This window comes from Cajanus cajan, chromosome 7, assembly GCF_000230855.2.
Source record: "Cajanus cajan strain Asha chromosome 7, NIPB_CcT2T_4, whole genome shotgun sequence".
Classification (NCBI taxonomy): domain Eukaryota; kingdom Viridiplantae; phylum Streptophyta; class Magnoliopsida; order Fabales; family Fabaceae; genus Cajanus; species Cajanus cajan.
The window spans coordinates 40150608-40175701 of NC_138523.1; the positions used below are offsets into that span (position 1 = coordinate 40150608).

Here is a 25094-nt window from a genome sequence, read left to right on the forward strand (position 1 = left end):
ATCCTTTGTAATTGTTTATTGCATTGATTTTAACCAAAAATAAATAAACCTGAAGTAGAGATGCATTAATCAATTTAAAAAAACAATTTTACTGATAATTATAAAAAAATTATACAAATAATATTATTGATTATTGATAAAACTAATATTCCAAATTAACTAATATATTAACTTTTATGAAGTAGTGAAAAGAGTTTGGCTGGAATTAGTAACTCGTGATTTGGTTGTTTATTCATATAATATAACTGTAAAAGATCATTATTATTGACTAGCACGAAAACAGACACTGTATATCTCTAAAATTAATAAAGTAAAACATAATAGTGAAAAAACATAATACACTATATCCTAAACATAAGTACACAATGAAATCATTTTTAATTCAATTAACATGAATTAAATATCCTCAAACTTATTTCAGAATATTATACTCTTAATTAAAAACGTAACCGACATCCCCTAGTGGTTCCTTGGTGACTTTCATATTGTTTTCTTGTTTTTTTTCAGAAGATCTTCTTGCATTTTGTCGAACATAGGCATCTTTCAGAATATTGAAGATTGTTGACAGACAGTATGAGATTAGTTCTAGAAATAATATAATGCAATCGACTGTATCTTACAAAATTTTCTGATAATTTGTAAAATCAGACGTATAAGGTATAAGTATTGTTGTAATAATTGTATAACGAGGCGCAGAGGGTCGAAAGATGTAGATGTTGTGAAAGAAAGAAGGTTTTGGTGGGTGAGTCAATACCTCATTGGCTTGGCCAATGAACTTGAAAGCCTCGTGTACTGTTTCTTTATGGTTGCTTGATCAGTCACGTTTGGAATCTGAAGAATGTGAAAGGCAGCAATGTCAACCTCACAAATGGTTAAAATGGTATTATCTATGCCTAATAGGGATACCTTGTATTTGTATACACATTTTAGATTATTTTATTTTTAGATTTTTAAATAATAAAAAATAATATTAAAAATTAACTAAATCCAAAATCTTAAGATTTAAAAATTAAATAAATATCAACTTAATAAACATTAATAATTTTTAAATACCTTTAAATAAATATAAAAATATACAGTATCTCAGTTTCACTAATCAAATATATATAATGTCGATTATCTATTATCAAATGTAATTATTTTGAGTATTAATTGTAGTATATTTGGTGATTGAACTCATTGGTCAAATTTTAAAAATTACCTATATAAAAAACTAAGATTGGATTTGCATAAAAAGAAATCAAAATATTTGAATGAAAAAATATTAATTATTCCATTAATCTTGAAAAAAAAATATTTTGCAACTATCTTTTCAATTTGTGCATTTCACATACTAAATATTTATTATATATTAGTAGAAAATGAGGTAATCCATGTCTCAACTAAAAAAGGGATAATTATTATATTATCTTATATAATTTTCCTGCAGTTAAAATAAAAAATAATTATTTTGTGAGTGGTCAATTTTAAGTTTTAGAGTCAAATGAAAAAAAATATATCTGTAAATAATATAAACAAAACAACTTCTTTTGTGCAAAACATTCCTCCAAAAACTCTCTTTTAAATATTTATACATATAAATGCTATTCTAAAATAAATTAGTATAAAAATAATTAAAAAATATATATGAAAATAATTAATACCTTAATAATTAATAAAGACGTTTTAATAAAAGTTTTATAATGTAAATGATTACAAATAATTATTAGATATCAATTTAAATATTATTACCTAAAAAAACAACATTTTTTTAATATTTGAACATAATCAACAAAATTAAAATAATTAATTTTTTTTATAATTATTAATTATTATTAGAGTTTTATTTAATATTATTCTTAATTATTTTTCCTTCCAAAAATATTGTTATGTATATTCAAACATCTCTTGCTATAACCAATTATTAATCAAGTGTCTATATCTTTTCTTAGACAAATAAAATCATTATAAATTATAAATAATTATTTTCACTTATAAAAAAGAGGGATAAAAATAAATATAGATTTTATGTTAAAAAAAATATTTCTTTTTAAATATTTTGACAGATTCAACTAAATTAAAAAATTGAAATATATATTAATATTTGTTATTAATAAATATTTTATACTGTAAATCATCACTAATCATTCCAAAAACTCTCTCAAATATTTCTATATAAATTTCATTATAAAATAAATTGATACTAAAAGTAATTAAAATCAAATGAATATATAAAATTAATTAACACCTTAATAGGTAATAAATATGTTTTAGGTTCCAACTTAATTCCTAAAAAAAAAAGTTCCACGTTAATAATTAGTAAAGGATTTATAATATAAATGATTACAAATAATTATTAGATATTTATTTGAATATCCTTACGTAAAAAACAATTATTTTTAATATTTGGACAAAATCAATGAAATTAAAAGAATAAAAATATTATTTTAATAACTAGTTCTTAGATATGTGTGATGCACAAGAATATAAGTATATTATTTAATATAAATTTATTTTAAAAGATATAAATTATTTTTTAAATTTAACATTAAGTTATAATGAATAAAGATGACATAAATAGAATTCTAATAAGAAAAAAAAATGTGAACATATAAATTGAGGATATTTATAACATTAATTTAAGATTTTAATAACTTTAAATGTGATCTTAAGTCATTAAATACATAAAAACTCTATAACATGATCAAATGGTTTACAATCTCAAATTCAATAAAAATGTACATAAATTTTTTTAAAAATAATAATAAAAAACACATTTTTTTATGCAATGAAAATGATTTACACTATCCTTTCCCATACTTGAATTTTTATTGTTTGTTATCTTTTCCATCATTTATCACTTATGATCTCGCTCACAAATAAGTAATCACATTTCATTGATCTTTTGAGTTTAAGCAATAACGATTTTTAGTGGTTTCCCATACTTGAATTTTTATTGTTTGTTATCTTTTCCATCATTTATCACTTATGATCTCGCTCACAAATAAGTAATCACCTTTCATTGATCTTTTGAGTTTAAGCAATAAGGATTTTTAGTGGTTAAAGTCAATGAGATCCCATTATACACAAAAGGCACAATATACAACTTCTTGATGGGATAGAAAAACATGTTGAAGGGATTACATATAGAGGGGGAATGGTGTGAAGAGCCAAATAAAGTGAAAGATGAAGTCAAGAACTTTTTTAGTAGGCGATTTTCTGAGAAAAAGTGGGTGAGACCGAGCCTTGATGGTGTTCTATTCCAACAAATCACTAGAGAAGACAATCTAATGTTGGTGGCTAAGTTTGATGAGGAAGAAGTAAAGGAAGCAGTGTGGGACTGTGCTAGCCTAAAAAGTCCAGGGCCAGATGGACTAAATTTCAAGTTCATTAAGGCTTTTTGGGAGGTTATGAAGAAGGAGTTTCTTGTGTTCTTGGAGGAATTTCATACAACTGGAAAATTCTCAAGAGGAACAAATCCAACTTTTATTGCCCTCATACCAAAGGGAGACGATCCAAGAGGATTGGGTGACTATAGACCCATATCCTTAGTTAGTTGTATATATAAGATAGTCTCCAAGGTATTAGCAAGAAGATTGAAAAAGGTGCTAGACAAGGTTATTGATCAAAGACAAAGTGCTTTCTTAGGTGGAAGACAACTCCTACACAGTGTGATGATTGCTAATGAAGTGGTGGAGGAAGCTAAGAGAATGAAGAAAAAGTGCATTGTATTTAAAGTAGATTATGAGAAAGCATATGACTCGGCGAACTGGGAGTTCTTATTCTATATGCTGAGGAGGTTGGGTTTTTGTGATACTTGGGTAAAGTGGATCAAGGGATGTATGACATCGGCATCTGTATCTGTGTTGGTAAATGGTAGTCCAACTAGTGAATTTGGGATGGAGAGAGGACTTGGACAGGGAGATCCTTTAGCACCATTTCTCTTTACAGTGGTGGCTGAAGGCCTTAGTGGATTGATGAGACAGGCAACACAAAATAATATGTTTGCGAGCTTTAAACTGGGAAAAAACAATGTGGATATCAACTTGTTGCAATATGCAGATGATACAATCATTTTTGGGGAAGGAAATTTACATAATATCATGGTGGTTAAGAGCATGTTGAGATGTTTTGAGATGGTTTCAGGCTTAAAGGTGAATTTTCATAAAAAGCAGTTTTGGAGCATATGGTGTTGAACCAAGTACAGTCGAAAAATATGCCACGTTCTTGAATTGCAGAAGGATGTCTTTCCCATTCACATACTTAAGGATACCAACTGGGGCAAATCCAAGGAGAGTAGGGACTTGGGATGGCATTGTTGCAAAGTTATCAAAGAAATTAGCGGCTTGGAAACACAAAAGCTTGTCTTTGGCAGGAAGAGTGTGTTTAATCAACTTTGTCCTTACTTCTCTTCCTTTGTTCTTTCTTTCATTCTTCAAGATGCCAAGTGGTGTTGTAAAGAAGGTGGAGACATTACAACGCAATTTTTTATGGGGAGTCAAGGAGGGTAGTAAGAAAGTTGCTTGGGTGAGATGGAAGAAAATTTGTGATGAGAAAAAGAATGGAGGGCTGGGAATTAAAAGTATTACTATGTTTAATGATGCACTATTAGCTAAATGGAGATGGGGACTCTGGCAACAAAGAGGACATTTGTGGGTAGAGTTACTTCAATCAAAGTACGAGGGTTGGAGGGGTCTGTGTAGGGATGAGGGAGAAAAAAATGATCAATATGGTTCTGCACCCGTTCCAATTTCAAAAATAACACTCTATGTGTTTAAGCAGAACGGGTCGTTCTGCTTCCGGAACAGTTCGTTCCACTTCCCAGATTCGCCCAAACTGGGTCTCAAACGCAAAAAAAAAATTGAAAACAACTCAGAATTCGGTTCTCCGGGAACCGAATTTTGAGCACAAAAAAAAAGGAAAAAAAATATTGAAGCTCAGAATTCGGTTCCCGGGGAACCGAATTCTAAGCATGAACAGTGATTGATTCTAGTTGAGTAAATAAAGTTGCACAGATGTTACTTTTGTAATTTTTTTTAAAAAAAATATTATTTACGTAAAAAATTCACCTCTGAAAGCCCAATGCCTAGCAGACTTTGTGACCGAAGTCACCACGACTTCGTCACAGGAAAGTCCAACCTGGACCCTACACGTCGACGGTTCCTCCAACACCAAAGACGGGGGCGCATGAATCATACTTGAAGGCCCCAACCAGGTCGTCGTCGAGCAGTACCTCAAGTTCCGATTCAAGATCATCAACAATCAAGCAGAATACGAAGCACTACTTGCAGGATTAGGTTGGCACGGGACATCGGAGCACGGAGGGTGAGCTGCAACAGTGACTCAAAACTCATGGTAGAATAGCTCAGCAGAACCTACCAGATTAAGGATGCCTTGCTGCAGAGATACTATCACACAACGTCCTAATGGACCTCATCTTTTGAGGAGTTCACCATACATCATGTGTCTCAGGAGCAGAACGCTAGAGTTGAAATGCTATCCAAACTCGCCGGCATAAAATGCCCTGGACAACATCAGACTATCATCCAAGAAACCCTCAACTCTTTTAGCCTAGAAGACAAAGTCGTCAACACCAACGACATCGAAGACAAGGGATGGATGACAGACATACGAAACTACTTAAAGGAGGGGATACTGCTTGAGGAAAAAGACGAAGCTCGAAAGATGCGGGTAAGATCATCGAAATTTGTCATCATTGCAGATGAACTTTTCAAAAGAGGCATCTCGGCTTCCCTGCAAAAATGCCTAATCAAGTCCCAGGCCACCTATGTCATCAAGGAGATCCACCGAGGTATATGCGGCATGCACTCTGGCGCATGTTCGATGGTGACCAGGGTGATCCAAGCTGGATACTACTGGCCCATGCTGAAGTCAGACTGTAAAAACTATGTACAAAGGTGCAAAGAATGTTAGCAATTCGGTAACACACATCGGCAACCACCTGAAGTCCTCCACCAAATGGCATCCCCATGGCCTTTTTCCTAGTGGGGAATGGACATCCTCGGACCATTTCCCCTGCGAAAGGCCAACTAAAATTCCTCCTCGTCGCCATCGATTACTTCACCGAGTGGATCGAGGCCTGCCCGCTTGTCAAGATCATCACCGAGAATGTGAAAAAATTCACCTAGAAGAACATCATTTACAGGTTTGGTATCCCGCACTCCCTTATCACTGATAACGGCAGGCAATTCATTGCACAAAGCTTCGAAAGCTTCCTCTGAGAGCTCGACATCAAGCACCTCCCCACCTCGGTGGAACATCCCCAAACCAACGGTCAAGCTGAAGCTGCCAACAAGGTCATACTCCGAGAACTCAAAAAACGATTAGGAAATGCCAAGGAACGGTGGGTTGATGAGCTCCCCAGCATCTTCTGGGCATATCATTGCACCCCACAATCAACAACTCAAGAAACTACTTATAGGCTGACCTATGGAGCCGATGCCATGATCCCAATTAAGGTCGACGAGACGTCTAATCGGCATCACACCTTCAACAATGAGCAAAACACTCAGGAAATAGCAACCAATGTCAACCTGATAGACGAACTCAAAGAGGAAGCTCGGATCAAAGAAGAAGCCTGCAAACTCTGAGCCTTCATAAGGTACAACAGACGAGTTTGAACCCGCTCTTTCCGGGTCGGAGACCTAGTATGGAGACTACAAGGCGAGGCAATGAGAGACCCATCAGAAGGGAAACTTGCACCTAATTGGGATGGTTCGTTTCGAGTTACTGAAGACTTTGAGAATGGAGCATACTGACTAGAGAAACTCAACAGAAAAACCATCCCGAGAACCTAGAACGCCACTCACCTCAAGTTTTATTTTAGCTGAGTTTTAAAAATGGGGCGTTGCACTCTTTTCCATGCCTAGTCTTTTTTTTTTCCAAAAAATAGAAAAATGAGTTTTGGCTGAGAGGGTTTTTAATGAGGCACACCCACAACATCAATAAGAATAACTCACTTTATTCATACTTCTCCAATCTCACACCGTCTAGCCTATATTAAGCCAAGGTCGAATTCGAACCTTAGCACGATTCATATTAAGCCAAGGTCGAGTTCGAATCTTGGCACGATTCATATTAAGCCAAGGTCGAGTTCGAACCTTGGCGCAACTCACAATAAGCAAAGGTCGAGTTCGAACCTTGGCATGATTTATATTAAGCCAAGGTCGAATCCGACCCAAGGTCGAATTCGAACCTTGGCGCGACTCATATTAAGCTAAGATCGAATACAAACCTTGACGCGATTTATATTAAGTCAAGGTCAAATTCGAACCTTAGCACAATTTATATTAAGCAAAGGTCGAATTCGAACCTTAGCACGATTTATATTAAAGGTCAAGTTTGAACCTTAAGGTCGAGTCCGAGCCTTATAACGAAAATTAAAGGTTAAGTTTGAACCTCAAAAGTTTAAATCAGAAATCCACTTTGACTGCGAGTTCAAGCAACGGCGAGAAGAGCAATATATAATAAAATGAGCAACTTCATTCAAAAGGAAATGAGTCCAACATAACACCAAAAGAAAACAAAATAAACTAAGGCTATTACAACAAAAATACGAAGAAAAAATGTAAGTTTAAGCAGTAGTATCCTCGCTAGCGCTCTCGAAAAGGTCATCTTCATTAACCAACTGTCCACCCCGCACATCCTTATCAATGTGATGGCAGAAAGGTCCACCTCTCCCACAAGAAGCCTAGGCTGACGAACCGCCTTGGCAAAGCCCTGTCGGTGCTCCACCACAATGGCACGCTCAGTCTCAAGGAGCCTCTTTTCTAAATCCCTCTTTGAGGAGGCCAGCACATCAATATCCATCTTCAAGGAGCGTTCTCCTCCTCCAAAGATTGAACCCAGCTTTGAGCAGCTTCCGCCTCGCCCCTACAAGACTTGGCTACCTCTTGCAAATCACCAACCTGGGCAGTATATGCCTAGTTGGCCTTCAAAGCAACTTCCAAAGACTTCTGAGTCTTTGAAAAATATCTTCTCATGGCCTGAAGCTCAGCTTCACTCCTCTTCGCCCTCTTGAGCTCGCCCTGAAGCCTTGGCCACTTACTCCTCCAATGGTCCACTATGGCAATGGACCTCTGCATAAATACCTTAGAAGAATCTAGACCCTCGACCGGACCAACCTTCTCTATCATCGCCTTATCAGCAACGATGGTCGGATCCTCCTTATAGAATCCCTCAGCGGTCAAATTAGGACTCCACAACGATGTCATGTCTGGAGACATGCTCACGTGGTCCAACCTCGCCAAAGGACGACTAATGTCGAAGTGCTGAATAATTAACGCACCTCGATCTCGGAGCGGCGGAAGAACTTGGAGGAGGAGAAGTAGCAGTGAGAGGAGCCGATGTTGGCACCTCAAAACTTGGACCTTCCCTGCGAACCTCAGCAGAGGAAGGCATCGAAACCACCTACAAGGAAGTCAAAATAAATTTATACGTTACAAAATAGGAATAACACACAAAGCAAAAAGAATACCACCAAGATAAAGTAAAAACTCGTCTCTCCAGAATAGCCTCCACCACAGGCTCCCTCAACGACGCCCCAACCCGAGGACTCTCGGTCAGATCAATAGTAGCAGTGTCGGCAGCCTTCGATGTTACCTCCTCAAGAACAAGAGTGCCCGAAGTCTCGCTGACTCCTTTCTCCGCCCTCCTCCTTTTGCGGCGAGTCTCTAGAGGAGCAACCTCCTCCTTGATGGGTTCAAGCACGACGAGCTCCTCCATGTTGAAGCGTGCTTTCAGCTCACGCCACTTACTTTTCCCTATCAAACCTACAAACGCAAATGGCACAACATATCAGAACGTCAGCAAATGCACAGAAAATCTAATAAGCAAAATGAAGAGGTACTCACTCTCCAAACCCCTCTCCTTATTCGCCAAATTAGCAAGAGACAGGACGAGTTTGTTGTCCAATGGGCACGAAAGTTCGACCAAATTGGCAATGTCGTCCTTGTCAAAATCTGACAACTGGAGGTAGCTCGACTTATTAAACTTGACTGGGCTTTGCTGCCAAAAGAAAGGAAACCTCGGCTCCCCCTCACTGTGAAAAACTTCATCGACCCTCGGGTCGGCCTCGACAGGTCAAACCTGTAAAAACTCTTTCTTGAAATTCTTATATGATTGGGAGTAAAGTTGGAACAACCCCCCGGCCTTACTCCCACTGAGGGACACCCAACCTGAGGGAGGCTTGCCCAACTTGAGTTGATATAAATGTAAAAAAGCAGGCAAAGACACACATATCCCCAAGGCCGAGCACAAAACCTGAAAAGCCCTTAAGAAACCCCAACTATTGGGGTGCAATTGGCAGGGAGCCACGTTGACGAATTTAAGGAAAGCACACTCAAACTCAGTGAATGGTAAACAAACACTGAGATCCCTAAAAAAGCACTGATACATATAAAAGAACGGGGTACTCGGAGGACCTGCCATATATACGGTTCACCGGGTTGGCAGGGCTCAACCTGGATAAGCTTGGAAATGGCCGACTTATAGATCCTCAGCGATTTCCACATCGCATTTACATCGAGGAATGACCTAAACCCACTTTCAAATTCCCCGACATCCCCTCTAACCCACTCGTACCCCCAGAACGGAGATAGTAGGGTGAGAATCCTTGGGGTTGTTTCCGCCCTTTTTCTTCTTCTCACCACCAACGACAACCATTTCCCTGGCCCCCGTCTTTTCGCGTACCTTGCTTTTGCCTTTGGAAGGCGCAAAAGGAGAAGAACCCTCTCCCTCTCCAGCCATCGAAAACAAAGAAAACTAGGAAAGGGGAAGAATGAAAGCGACACTACAAGAAAAACGCTGATTTCTGACGGAAATAGGTAAATTTTCGACAAATTTTGCTTTTTTCGACGGATTTCCGACGGATTTCAATCCGTCGGAAAAAGTGGCGTCGGAAAAAAAAATCCGTCAGAAATAATTTTTCTGACAGCATTTTCCGACAAAAAATTCCGTCAGAAATTTCCGACAGAAAAACCCGTCGGAAATTGCTGTCAAAATTTTTGACGAAAAATCCGTCAGAAATTATAATTTTTTTTTAATTTTAATAAATTTATTAATGTAACAACTCTCATATTTACTACTCCAGGTCAAGCACACTTAACTATGAAGTTTTGATGAGTAAGCTACCGAAATGTCTATGTATGTTGTCAGTATAACTTGTACAAATTAATTCATTTAAGTCATCCTCAAATATACAATCTCATATTTGTACTATAATAATAATATATAATAATTTTATATTACGAATAATAATAATAATAATAATAATATATTTAATTATTCTTTATTTATATGTACTTACTTTTATAATTAACATCTACTTATTTTTATTTAAAATTATAATTTAAATTATTTAATTTTATAATTTATAATGATAATATAATTTATAAAATTATAAATATTTATTTATTACATACTTATAAATTAAATTTTAATATTTTAAATAAATTATTAATTAATTTAATATATTTATTTACCTTAAATCAAACATATAAAATTTAAAAAATGTATTTATCCTTATTTTTTTTTCTAATTATCAACTATTAATAAAATACTAACTTAAAATCTTATCTAATTATATATAATATTTTCATATCAAATTTAAAACCAGATATTAGTTATACAAAAATATTAAGATCATATAGTATTTTGTCAATAAGATTTTAGTTAAATAATTTAAAATAATTAATATTTCAATTATATTGTTAATTAGCAAATAATTTATTCCAAAACTAATTAATTTTTTATATTAATTATTAGTAAAATTTAATAATTTTTAATTTAACAATTAATTGGATCGATGAAATTCAACACACCATGAGTTATTGAGCGGAATAACTTTACCAAGAGTTATTTTATAAGTTATCTTAAATCAAACATATAAAATTCAAAAAATGTATTTATCCATGTTTTATTTTTTAATTATCAACCATTAATAAAATACTAACTTAAAATCTTATCTAATTATATCATAATATTTTCATATCAAATTTAAAACCAGTTCTTACATTTTCGACAAATATAAATTTGTCTGAAATATTCTATCAATAAAATAGCTTTTCCTACAAAAATTTTCTCATCAAAAATATAAATTTTTCGACAGATTTAATTTTGTTTTATAAGAAATCATCTTCGATTAATATAACATTTTGTATATATGATTTAAAAGTAAAAGATTTTCAATTTAATGGTTGAATTTACAAAATTCACATTTAATATATATACAGCTGCACGTTTGGAATAGTGAGGCACTTGCCCTCACTACTATTTGACATATACATAATTTTTTATCTGAAAAAATAATATATTTTAAAAAATAAAAATTATATTCTAATAAAATAAAAATATAGATTCAGAAAAAATGTTTATTTATTTGATATCTGTCAAATTTTTGAAGAAAATTAATTCTCATGTGATAAAAAAAATTTCTTAATAATGAATTAATTTTTAAAAAAAGTTTAATTATAATATATATATGTATATATATATATATATATATATATATGTCTTAATATTCACATATATAATGTAATATATTAAAACAAATAATTTTTTGATAAAATAAAATTTGTAGCATGTATGTTTTTCTTTTGTATTTTTTATTTATTGTATACGTTGATTGAAAAAATCAAAATAGTAAAATTGTATACATTGATTAAAAAAATCAAAATAAGAAAAATCATAAGATTTATATTCCATTTAGAATTGTTATTATAAGATATATTTTAAAATAAATTATCATCTAAAAATATATATTAGATATTAAAAACATATTTATATCATAAATAAATTAAACTTTATTTTTATAAATTTAACATATAGATTTTTATATTTTTAATAGTGTTAAATTATTATAAAATAAGTCTATATGATTGTAGTTCTACCCAAATATTTAAAAATTATCTATGATAGATAAATAAGTCACACTTAAAATATATATTTTTAAAGAAAGTTAGGTTCAAACCAAGTAAATTATAATAAAATATAGTATAACCTAATTTATTTTCATCTTTAATACTAATCGTAGATATAAAAAACTTGTAATAAATAATTATAATATATATTTATACCTTTAAAAGATATATAAAATTTTTAATACTAAAATATATATAAGAAATTAAAAATAATAAATTAAAAATAAGAAATTAAAAAAAGAAATTAAAAATAATAATTAAAAATAAGATTTCCGATGGAATTTTCTGTCGAAAAGTTTCTGTCGGAAATTTTCGACAGATTTATATTTCTGTCAAAAATTTTCGACGGAAAATTTTTGGCGGAAAATTTCGTCGGAAATTTCCGACAGAAAATTCCGTCGGAAATTTCCGACAAAAATATAAATCCGTCGGAAATTTTCGACGGATCCATATCCATCGGAAATTTTCCATCGAAAATTTACATTTTCTTGTAGTGCGAGGGCAAAGAGGTACCTGGTACAACGAACCTCAGAGAATAAAAACTGGCAACGAGGACAACGCGGTGAGAGCACTATCGGAAAACACTCGAAGTAACGGAGAAGGCAAAAAGACTCGACGGAGACTCGAAGGAGACAAAGACTAAATAAGGAGAATGACTAGATGAAGAGGGAAATGAAATTTAAAAGCAAAAATGACACGGAGACAAAAACATTAGATAGGGCTCATAATGACAGGGTGCATCCCATCATTATAAGCCGCCACTCTCCATGATGAGCCGCCACTCTTCATTACAAGCCTCCCTCACTTTTCGTGAAACGAGGTGACGCCTTCATGACACGTGGCGCTTCAACCAAGAGGTAGAGACGAAAGGTCACGACCATCCACCATGCTCGCTATCAACTCCTCAACTCGAGGTTCTTAGAGCTCGGGGCTAGTGTACTATCCACACAGAGTATCGAGATCGACTCGGTATCTAAGCGCCACACAACATCGGCCAACACAAAGGCCCATTATCTATTGGGCCATGACCAGTCATGGGCCCATATCAGCCTCGCCCGAGAGGAAAACCCTAATTCATACCGAGGTACATATACGAGACATTCATACGACCAAAGACTAACTTTAGCATCGAAGTCTCTTTTGCAAGTACTGCCCCCACCCCGAAGCAGCCGACGTACCAAGCAAGGGATAGAGGTTCAATCTTGCCCGGCAGATCGTCCCTTCGACCGATCTCAGGTAAGAACATATATATATATATATATATATATATATATATATATATATATATATATATATATATATATATATATATATATATATATATATATATATATATATATATATATATATATATATATAGGAGAGATCCGTTTACTTCAAGAGTAAGTCTATTTAAACTTACTCCGTTCAATAATTCATGTTCTACACTAAATTTTAATGATCCAATTGTTGATTTAAAATTCTTAATACATAGATCAAATTTGTAAATTTTAAAAAAATTTGAAAATCATTTGATATTTCATTTGATTAATACAAATCAATTTATAATTATCCGTCAATTTGAATTAATGAAATGAAGTATCAAATAATTTTTAAATTTTTTAAAAATTCGATGACTTGAATAATTATCACTCCTATATTTGAAATAATTAATTAAGATGAAAAAAATAATGACGGTTACTATTATGTTAATTTCTGCTGGAATTTCCAACAAATTTAAATTTCTTCCGATTCATCACACCACACACATCCAGACATCCAAATAATGACATGTGAGACTCATCATGTTTTATTATTTTCGACTCATGTATATATTTATATTCCATTTATTACTAAAGTTAAATTAGTTGTCATGATAGGTTGAAATAATATGTAAATAATTTAAAATTTGAATTCAGTTGTGGTTAATGTAATTCCGATAAGAAAGAATATTATTATATTCCATTAACTAAACATCATTAATTCAAATACAACCTTAACCATGTTCCCTTCCTTAGCCTAAAACGAACGGTACGGGGTTAACACTGATTATGATTCCTTGTTTTTTTCTTTTCGTCTTTTGGGTAAATGAAGAAGAGTGGCATATATGAATGAAGGTTACGTCATTATGTGCTAATACAGTGGTACTGGTATACTAACCCAAGCACTCACATCCTTTTCTTTTTCTAGTTAATTGTCTTCATCCATTAGTTTCAGTAACTTCGTTACTTGCTTCATATTACAGCAACCATGTCCATGCCTTGCTATAATATCCTTAACCATAATAAAACAACTACATGTGGGTCCCTCTTTGGATGTAAATGTTATCGTATCTGATGCTAAAGAAAAATAAAATTAAAAAAGAGTGCACCAGCCGGGAATCGAACCCGGGTCTGTACCGTGGCAGGGTACTATTCTACCACTAGACCACTGGTGCTTTTGTTATTTAGGGTTATTTTTAAAATATTTAAAGACATTTGATATATGCATGGAGTGCATGACATTTTCATATAGCCTCGGTCTGTAGGTATATTGAACTTTTCTGAACCAATATACAAAGAATTTTGCCAGTAATATTTCACGTAGATTATATATGAGAATGATTGAATTATGCTACTACTATAAGATACATCAATTATTATAAACAAATATAAGCAGAAAGTCAAACTTTGTATTTTAAACTTATATATTACGTTAATTTTGATGTATATCAATAGAATATTTAATAACTTTATATTAGATATAATATATAAATGGAAATAAATTTGAGTTCAATGACCAATTTTGAGACAAAATTATTTAATATAAAAAATATTGAATAATATATATATATATATATATATATATATATATATATATATATATATATATAAACAACTAAAGTAATATATAATTACAATTCAACTTTTGAACCATAAAAATTACACTTTATATAACATTAACGTTTAACAACTTTTTCCGCTAAATTGGTTTTAGCATGGAGTGAGTACACAATTAGCTAGCATTCATAGGACTTGAATTTCATATGCATATGCATGAACACTTCTGTAAGCTAATATTACTTGCTCACACATAAATTTATTTTCCTTCACTTATTCCATCAACCGATTTTCCAATCACATAATATGCATTCTTCTTGCATGGTAAGCAAAAAAAAGGGAAAAATGAGAGAGTAACACTTGTTTTTGTTGGTTTAAAGAAAATTGCTTTAGTTATAAACATTAACAGCTGAGGCTAATCATGAATGAAAAGATGTAAAAAGATAAAGGTCATTAACCATATATATATATATATATATATATATATAAGAAACGACGCATGTGCATGAGCATGACCAAAGCGAGTGTGACATACATTTAAAAACAAGCAACAAAGGAACGTTGAAGTCCAAGTCAATCGGAGATCATAGATCCGTCCATGGCCTGCTCAAATTTTCAAACTTGACATACATGCAATGCATTTGTTCCCTTTTCTTATCTTCAAACTTCATTTCTTTTCTCTTTGTTTTTTGCATCTTCCTATTCTATCAAAGTTTGCTTCATGACCACGGAAACGTTATTTCATGAATACTGCCTAATATGTTAATTAAGGTCGCGCAATCATATTCCATTATAATGGCACCACTTAATTGATGCTCAAAATCAAATTTTGAGCTGAGAAGGATTCTGCAAGCTAGAAATAATGGAGGTGCGTGTATAGAATAATGCAGTATGCAAATTTATTATAGGAAAAATAAAAATAAATAAATAAATGCATTAACTTTTGTTACTTGTTAGCTTATTGGTTGGGTCGGATAAAAAAAAATTATCCTTCAATAGAATGAAATCATTTTTTTGTTTGGGTATTTTCTAGTTCAATACATTAGAGACTAATTTTTCTCACATGGTACTGTTATTATTGGTAGTTTAAAAGATTTTTCCACATGAAAAAAATTAAAAATAAGTAATATTCTATTAACTAGTTTGTTTACACAACATATAATAAGTGCATAATATCTAATCACTATTTCAATTCATCGAGTACTTGAACCAAATCATTTAAGATCATAGTTGGGTTTGTTTGAGTTGAATATAATTAGATTAAATTCAACAAATTTATATTGTTATTATATATTAAATTTTTAAAAATTATCATCTTATTAAATCATTTAAAATTAAAATTTACAAGAATTGGTTCATTGAGGTTGACTTGGATGAAAGAGTTAAAATTTATTCTCCAACTTGATTAAAATTAAGTCAATTTAGGTTTAATAATAATAATTTGTCTACTTGATTCAACCCATATTTTATAAAGTAGCAAGATCGAATAATTGGTCTTGTCACGAGGGTTAATCTAGGAGTGACGACAAGTTTTAGGATAGTTTTTTTTTACCATGATATTGACAAGAATATCTTTCAGCAACTTTGTCAGAAATTGATTTCTTTCAAAATTTCAACTATATTAGAGTTTTCTAGCATCGTTTTATTTATTATATTTTAAGAATCAAATTCAAGACCTTGAAACTTAATAATGACCAATTATAGTATTGATTGAATCAATAGAATTTGGTTAGAAAATAGTCTTTTGAAATATCATCTAAAATACTAAAAAAAAAGGTCATCAATCTAGAGTTCAAATCAAATAATTTTTTTATGCATGACAAAAGAGAAAAAAAAAAAAAAAAAAGCCAAGAGAAAAGGACATAAATATCACTTTTATGGAAATAGAGATTGATTGAAAAAGATTGAGAGATTATTTTAGATGATTTCTAATCACATGTAAGAAATCACATTTTTCAAAGAAAAAATATGTTCTCTATTGTTTTTCTGAAGATATATAATAGAAAACATTTTGGGACCAACCACTTTGTGGTGTTACTAACCTCTAAATCTAAATATACAAACACATCATCTATGTATAAACATAATGAAGGAGAACACTTTCTACAAGTATATTCACCAAGGAGTAGTTTGAAGACATAAGCAATCTTTGTGTTATGTGGACATAAAATATTACATTATTAATGTTATACACGGACTACTATATATGTTTTTTTCCAGGAAATTATTAGTATAAACAGTTTAATTAAATATGTTTATTCAATAATACTTATTAACTGGGATCTTATAACTTATTGGTAAGTTTAATATTATAAAATCCATAAAATAAAAGGAATTTTTAAGAAAATCATAAACTACTTTTATAAACTTAACCAAACACTTAGCCGATGTGCTTGTATGACAAAATTAATTTAAATAAATTTTGGAAAAGTGCAACAGCCACAACTTCCCCCCACCTCAAAGAGACCTCACACAAAATGTTTTGTGTTTTTAGATATATATACAGAGACCAAATTGCTTCTAGTTACTTATTCACAATAAAACAAATATAACTTCCAAGATGTAACAGTAATAATCTTATTTGTCCATATTATTTTTATCATATATTTTTATAATAAAATAAGACAAATTTATATACTCTATGAGATATCTTCTTTACCCTCTGTGCCGAACAAAAAAGATAAAATAATATTTGGATGACCAACAAAACATTACTTCTATTGTTGTAATTCCACGAGTTCAAGATACTCCGGACTCATTCTAATCAAGGTAAATCATTTTCTTTAATGCTTCGTTACCAAGGGAAATTTTGGTAGAACAGGTTTTTTTTTTTGTCTATACATTCTAGTGTAGGTACTATACAGTGGTAGTTGGAAATATTTTGTTCTTTTGTTGGAGGTTAGTTATATACAACGTGGTATTTTGTGCATAGGGATACCTCTCCACATGGTGCTGAGATGTAAGGGTACACACATATATTGTGTGTATAGATACTATGTACTACTAATTGGGTACCTCTTATGCTTAATCTTTAATGGATTCTTTTCTTCTCAAAAAGGAAAAAAAAAAAAAAGGTAAACACAGAAATATGTTCATTTCCAAATGGCCGAAATCACATTTATTGAGCCTCATATTACATTTAACTAAAGAATTAAAAACAATTAACTAAACAGCTTCATACTCACACAAACAAATGGGTTAGCTTAATTAATTAGTTAAACACGTGTGGGAATTATTATAACCTTTTAATACTAAGCTCAATCTGACACTCCTGAATATCTGGGCTATTTTGTACTTCAGCAATTTCAACTGGGAATTTATACTAATTAATTGGTGGTTACTCATTCATTAATTACTCATAGTTACATCATTGTTTGTCCTTGAATTTCTAACAATCCGTTGGTGTAATATACTTCAAACAATGCAAACAGGATGAACAAGAAACAATGGAATTAATCTCCATATCAGGGAAACGGCTTGCTTCGAATTGGATTGCTTAGAAGTAGAGATTTTTTACTTTATTAAAAATGGAAAAGCACACGCATATATAATTAAGTAACTAACCTAATTTTCAATGCGACAAGCGTGAAGATGCATACATAAATATTAATTAAGCAAAAAAGAGCAGCAAAAGAAACATTCAGATAATTAACAACATCTGCTAGAACCCTAGATAGTAGAGGTAGATATTTTCTCTAGATTGAAAACGTATATATATCTTGAGTACCTTCCTCATCATCAGAAACTCGAGCTTGCAACCTCCCTTGAAGAAGCCTCCACGCTATAGAAATCTTCTTTCTGCTTCCAACTTGCAACCCATCTCTCTATACAATTGCACGCCATGAAAATATATATATATAAAGGCCCAAAAGCCAGACATTAATTATCATAGTTATAAATATTTATATATATTAACATATATATATATAAATATGTACTCTATTATATATTATGCTATGGATGATGACCAAGTCTAAGCTCCAAATCCAGATCGTCCTCTTCACCGTTGTTTATCTTGTCTTTATTTTCATGTACACACAATGGATTAGTGTACAAACTCAAACCCCTTTGTCTCCAATCTTGTCCAAACAGAAGCTGAGGATCCCTTTGATTCTCCACACACAACACCTCACCATATTGTACACGTGAAGGTGGTGATGATCTGGCACCACACGTGTGAGAAGGAAAATACAATTGATGGCAATAGTTGTAATTAGTGTCTACCTCTCGATCAGGAAGAGATGAATAGTAATTCCCTCTTGGATTGGATGCAGAATATAGGCCAAGATCTGCATAGTGATAACTCTCGTCAACCTTGGTTGAACTCGAAGGAGGAAAATTAGGTTTGGCCTTGTTGGCTCTATCTTTTCTGTGTATGTTCATGTGTCCTCCCAAAGCCTGTGCTGTTGTGAAGCCTCTCCTGCAAAACACACACTCGTAGGATCTTCCAGTTCCCATCTCATCATTGTTGTGTTCGGATGATCGATCAATTTCTTCGCTGGAGCTTTTGGAATCTTCTTCCATGGTGAAAGATCGATGGATATTGTGTGTGTGAGGAATAAAAGTGTAAGAGGGAAGGGTATTATAGAAAGGAGAAGGTGGAGAGGGTTTGAGAAAGAGACAAATGAAGGACATAGGCATTACCTAAAGATAGTCAAGTGAATGTGAATATGTGGTGTAAAGTGGAAAAGTCTTAGAACTTTGCTTAGAGATGTATTCTGTTAGCCGGCTGTGGATTCATCTCAATAGCATGATGGAAATATTTTTTTTTTCTTCTTCGGTTAATTTTTTAATCTTAGTTATGTTTTGTTATGATTTATTTGTCTCCCATTTGGACTCTTGTGCTTTTCATCTTTCTAAGCACCAATTTAAATGCCTATTATTACCATTCCAGCACTAGTGATGTGTCATGTGTATACGGATGAATCATGAATCTTCTCCTTCAAAGGTGAGGGACGTACGAATTGGATTAATTATTTTTATCATTTATATGTAATAATGTCTAACTTCTTGATATCAAACAAAAAAAATTTCATCCAAATATTTGGCCATTTCCTTATTTTTTAATATATTATACTCTCTGAAATTTCATATTTGTATGGTATATACATCAAAACAACCTAATCTTGTTATTGCCTGGGGGCTGAGGCAGGTGGAGCTTATTGTTTATTATACACACCCATATAGAAAACAAATCCAAATCTAATTTGTCTTGTGAAATCTTTTGAGACGTACTAAAGTAAAAACATTTTGATAGATTTTACAACTTTTGACATATACCGAACACTTTTTAAGGGAATTAAAACGGGTATCTTGATTTCTTGTATCATTCTCCAAAGAAATTTGTGTACAACACTGTATAATATTATCGGATATATATAGGCTTATAAAATTTATCATTTTCATTATGAAAAATAGAATGACAAGGATATATCTTACTTACATCTAATTATTTGGTCAACTTAATGCTTTGATTTCATGACATCATGTAAATGCTCAAGAATAGTTACAACTTTAATAATGATCTCCTTCAGATTTTAATTTGTATTTTTTTTATAATTAATTAGTTCGGATGCATGTGGGGAAAATGATGTTCGATTTAGTTAAATTTTACGGCAAATCATACTTACTCATTGAGATTTAACAAAATTTCACTTGATCTCTCTCGTTTTTAACTTACCTCCCTTAATTTATATAATAACATTGATTTTACTTGCTTATATATGTAATTATATATATAGACGAAAACAGGTTAAAGTAATGCGGAAGGAATATTGAGTGTAATTTCATTAAAACCTATGTGCATGTGATTTTGTCTAAATTTTGTATCTAAAAAATATTATTACAGTACATGGTAATTAACATGACAAGTGACCTATCATTTTGCACAAAGTAAATGTATCCATCAATAAGAGTAACAGCCCCAACATGTACCGAAAGGATTACGTGCAAAGGCCCCTCAGCAAGCTGGAAAAATTGAAGTTTGGCATTAAATTTTACCAGTCCAATCTCTGTTTGGTACCAAGCAATCACATGTAAAATTTTTTTTTCTTCTTTTGCCTCTTCAGGAGCCAATTAACTCGCAATTGAAAAGGATATGCCACATAGATTTCCTAGGTATGACACAGCAAAACCCTGCTCATTGAGATGACACTTGGTTTACTTTGATAACTGTGATCGATCCTGTGATGAAAGAGATTCAAGAGTAGATGAAATTATAGGCTATAAGGAAGAGGTTCACCATTGTTGTATTTGAGTGGAAATTAACTTGCAGGAACCTTCCTTGAAACATATAAATGGAAGAGAACATGGCATCTGAATCTGTAGCTTGTCCTTTTCTTTGGGTATAAAGTATCGGAATTATAGTGACGGCAGATCGTAAAATCATTATGTCATCACAATCGACATCGTTAATGGGGAAGAAGCAACCTATGGTCTGCCTATGTTGTTTAGACCTAACTACATCGCCAATTTGATTAGGTAATTAACACAATCCTTTTGATTTTAATAACAAACAAGGGCTAGCACCTACTAATTATAAATATATGATAGAAAGTTCAAAGTGTTTTCCTCTTCAATGTAGACTTGACGAAGAAACTACAAACTGTTACTTCCGCATAAATATATGTATTGAATGTATATACAAACACAATAATGAGTACAATGGATGGGTAGATTCGGATCTTTCGGTGATCTGTAAGACTGCGGATCTCGCATAAACGAATATATTTTTCTTAAATTTGTATAATTATGTTTGATTTTTTAGTTCAATTTAGAAAATTTTGATATTATTATATAAGTATGGGTAATACTTTTAGTCTAAAACATTTTAATATTTAATGTTTAAAATAATTCTAAATGCTGATAAATTATAACTTCAAAAAAAATATTCTTCTAATTTTATGTATTTAAATATATTGTTTAAATGATTATTTAGATTCCACATATTGGTTCATTTATTCACGAGTTTTGGTGAGTTGAATACAGATTTGAAAAAAAATCACTTTATTTTATGGATTGAACTTACCCAATATAAATGTGAATTCCATGAGTCGTACCTTAAATAGAGTAAATCAATCTATATACCAACCCTTAAGTACAAAAATACTTATATATATATATATATAGAGGAGGGTTTAAAAATTTGATATATATGATCTAAGAGATATGAACTTTCAATCTAACGGTTGGATTTTCAAAATTCACATTTAATATAAAGTTATTAAGCGGTGTAATACTTAGTAAAAGTTACACTGGTGTCATTTGAACTCTGCTCATATATATATATATATATATATATATATATATATACACATATAGAGAGAGAGAGATTTAATTAGTTATTCTAATAGTAAGTTTACTTAGGTTTATTCTATTAAATAATTTATGTTTTGCTTAAATTTTTTACGATTCAATTGTTGAATTAAAAGTTCTTAATACATATATCAAATTTGTAAATTTTTTAAAAATTTAAAAATTATTTGATAATTCATTTTATTAATTTAAATCGACGTACCAAATATTTTTATAATTATCCATTAATTTAAATTAAAAAATAAACTATCAAATAATTTTCAGAATTTTTAAAAATTTGCATATTCAATCTATACAATAAGAACTTTTAACTTAATAATTAAATTATTAAAATTTGACACAAAATATAAATTATTAGTAGAATAAATTTAAATAGACATTTTTTTTTAAATAAGTAAATTTCTCCTCTCTCACAAATAGTCCAAAGTATTTTTAGCAATCCCATTTGAATACAGTGTGAAATGATGCATATTACGAGTATTTAAATTTAATAATTGATATCATCCCTCAGTTATAGCAACCCTAACAAATTCGATTGTGCTATCTGCGTTCGATCCTCTTTTATTTTCTGTTGATAAATCAAATTCCTTATTCCATTTATCAATGGTAAAAGACAATCCTTTCTTATTAAGCAAAAGCGACATGATTTCTGTGTTGGCCTGCCCATTTATTTACAAACATCATCACCATTAGTTCCAATCATAGATTTAATAACAAATATAGTAAGAAAACAATTTATATCGACGGTAACTTGCAGCTACTTCTAAGTTATTAATTTTAAGAATGCCAACGGCAAGTTGAATTGACTATAAAAATTCTTAAAGCAACAATATCTTGTTAACTAATTAGTTACACTTAATTTGTAATACATTATCCTCTGCTAACCTAGGTATATTCTGCCTTTTAATTCACAATTGGTATGTACATGCGTAATTAGAGGCATGGTTAAGATTCCTCTATTAAATTTGGTAGTCCGAAAGCAACCCGTTCATTGTACGTAGAGTTATGTTATAGTGAGATTGGGTGTATACATATATAAACACATGTATGTGAGTTAATTTCAATTCATTGATGATGAGTTTCAATTAGATATTAGTCTTGTGACTTAATAAGCAAGAAACTTATAAGAAGTGACAATGCATAAGACAAGGACAATGACAAGAAAATGAAAGACAATAACGCAAGTGTCGTCGATTTTCCTACCAAATTTCCCTATTTTTAATTAATTTTTTTATTTTTGTTTGCTTGGCATTGTTAGCTAAAAGGCAGGGTTAAGTAGGAATTGGGATGGTATGCTTATTCACCCAAAAAAAAGGTATGCTCCTCAATCTTTTCCTTATCATTGTACTATACATTACTTCACTTGCATAATTAAGTCTATAACATTCTTTTGTCTATAGACTACAATCTGTACAATATTTTAAGGTTAATAATTAATCTCTATTCATGTAAAATAATTTTTATTAATTAAATATTAATTTAATAATAGAATAATTGATTTTAGAACCACCATCCATATTTAAGACAAATCTAGGACTGAGTAAAAAAAAAATAGTTATTAATCTACAGTGGGATTATAGTACGAAATATCCTACGGTTATTGTAAACTTACATTTCTGTGTCTTTTCCTTTTGGCAATAACAAGTAAATGATGTTCCATAGATCATAGGTCACTAATTATTTAAGCAGTAAAATAAGGCCAATTCTTTCAACGGTGGCAGAGAGAGAATGAGAAGAAGACCTAGAATACAATCAATGGTCAGCAGTCAATAACCCGACTGGCTTCTATAGCATTGAATCAATCAACCATGCACTTATTTATATATTTTTACGGTGTAAACAAAAAAAATTAAATAAAGATCTTTCACATTTTCGTGTTGAGGAAAGACGAAACAGAAGTCTAAAAAGACAACATTAAAAAACATGGAAGAATGTCAAGAGAGAGGTCCCACAATTGTTTATTTTGAAGTATATACGTACTAAAACGAAATTGTTGATATATTGAGTAATGCGTAGAGTTAATAAATTCTTGTTGATGGATGGGGATATTCCTTTTTTTTATTTTTTATAATCAAATGAATAGATTGAAAGAGATTACATGTGGTACTCCGATTCTTTTACAAAGTTATAAAGCGTTAATAGGTTAAGGATTGAGCAATATTAGAGAAAGGGTTAATATACTAATCTGGAAATAAGAACCCATCCCCCTCCATACACCCCTAAACCAGTGGCATGATCTAGCTATGCCAAGTTTAAGTAGGATCAAATGTCACACTTCCCCAAAACCTTGTCTAAATAAATGTGTATTCTGAAGATCTTACTATTGTCATTTAATAACGTGCTTACAAGATATATAAAAAATTATTATTTAATTATGTATAAAATTGTCAATTTATTTTTATAATATATTAAATATTGTATATAGTTTAAATTATTAAAGATTTTTAATAATATTTTTATACATTAGATAATATTTTTCAAATATTACTAAAATGATATTTTTATAATATTTTAATAATATTGTTAAGTTATATTTAATTTTATAAAATAATAATTAGTTTAAATATAAATATTGTTATCACTTATATTTTAGTGTTTCTAACCTCTTATAAATTTTTTAAAGTTAAAGACATTCTTGGTTAATTACCAGCAAATCTCTATCAAATATCTAAACTTATTTATCTTAAGTATTATTATTATTATTATTATTATTATTATTATATATATTGTGTTATTCATTTATTTAATGTAATACTTTAATTTTGAAAATAACTAAAAAGAATAATATTGAGATAAAAAAATATTATTTCTATAACATTTTTTTTAGAGAAAATAATGTTACAAAATAACTTATTAACTCAATTTATAGTAATTTTTTAATAAATGTAAGTAGATAAATATTATTAAAGTAGTAAAATATGTTAGAGTATATTCATTTTAATTTCTGATTATTTAATAATTTTATGCGCAGAGTAGCATACTTTGCTTGATTTTAGCTGATAAGCATGATTTAATTAACAAATAAAAATGTATTATTGAATCAAATATTCAATATGAAAAATTA

The 25094-nt window shown here is 31.0% G+C and overlaps 1 protein-coding gene and 1 non-coding gene across 2 annotated transcripts; both read right to left on the reverse strand.

Annotated features, from left to right (window-relative positions):
- Positions 1-14263: 14263 nt before the first annotated feature.
- Positions 14264-14334, reverse strand: TRNAG-GCC (transfer RNA glycine (anticodon GCC)). The gene has a single exon. It is a non-coding gene; the product is annotated as a tRNA-Gly (tRNA).
- Positions 14335-18670: 4336 nt separating this feature from the next.
- LOC109812060 (zinc finger protein 10) lies at positions 18671-19240 on the reverse strand. Its single transcript, XM_020375932.3, has one exon. The coding sequence runs from the start codon at positions 19238-19240 to the stop codon at positions 18671-18673; it is 570 nt and encodes a 189-aa protein (XP_020231521.3).
- Positions 19241-25094: the final 5854 nt, after the last annotated feature.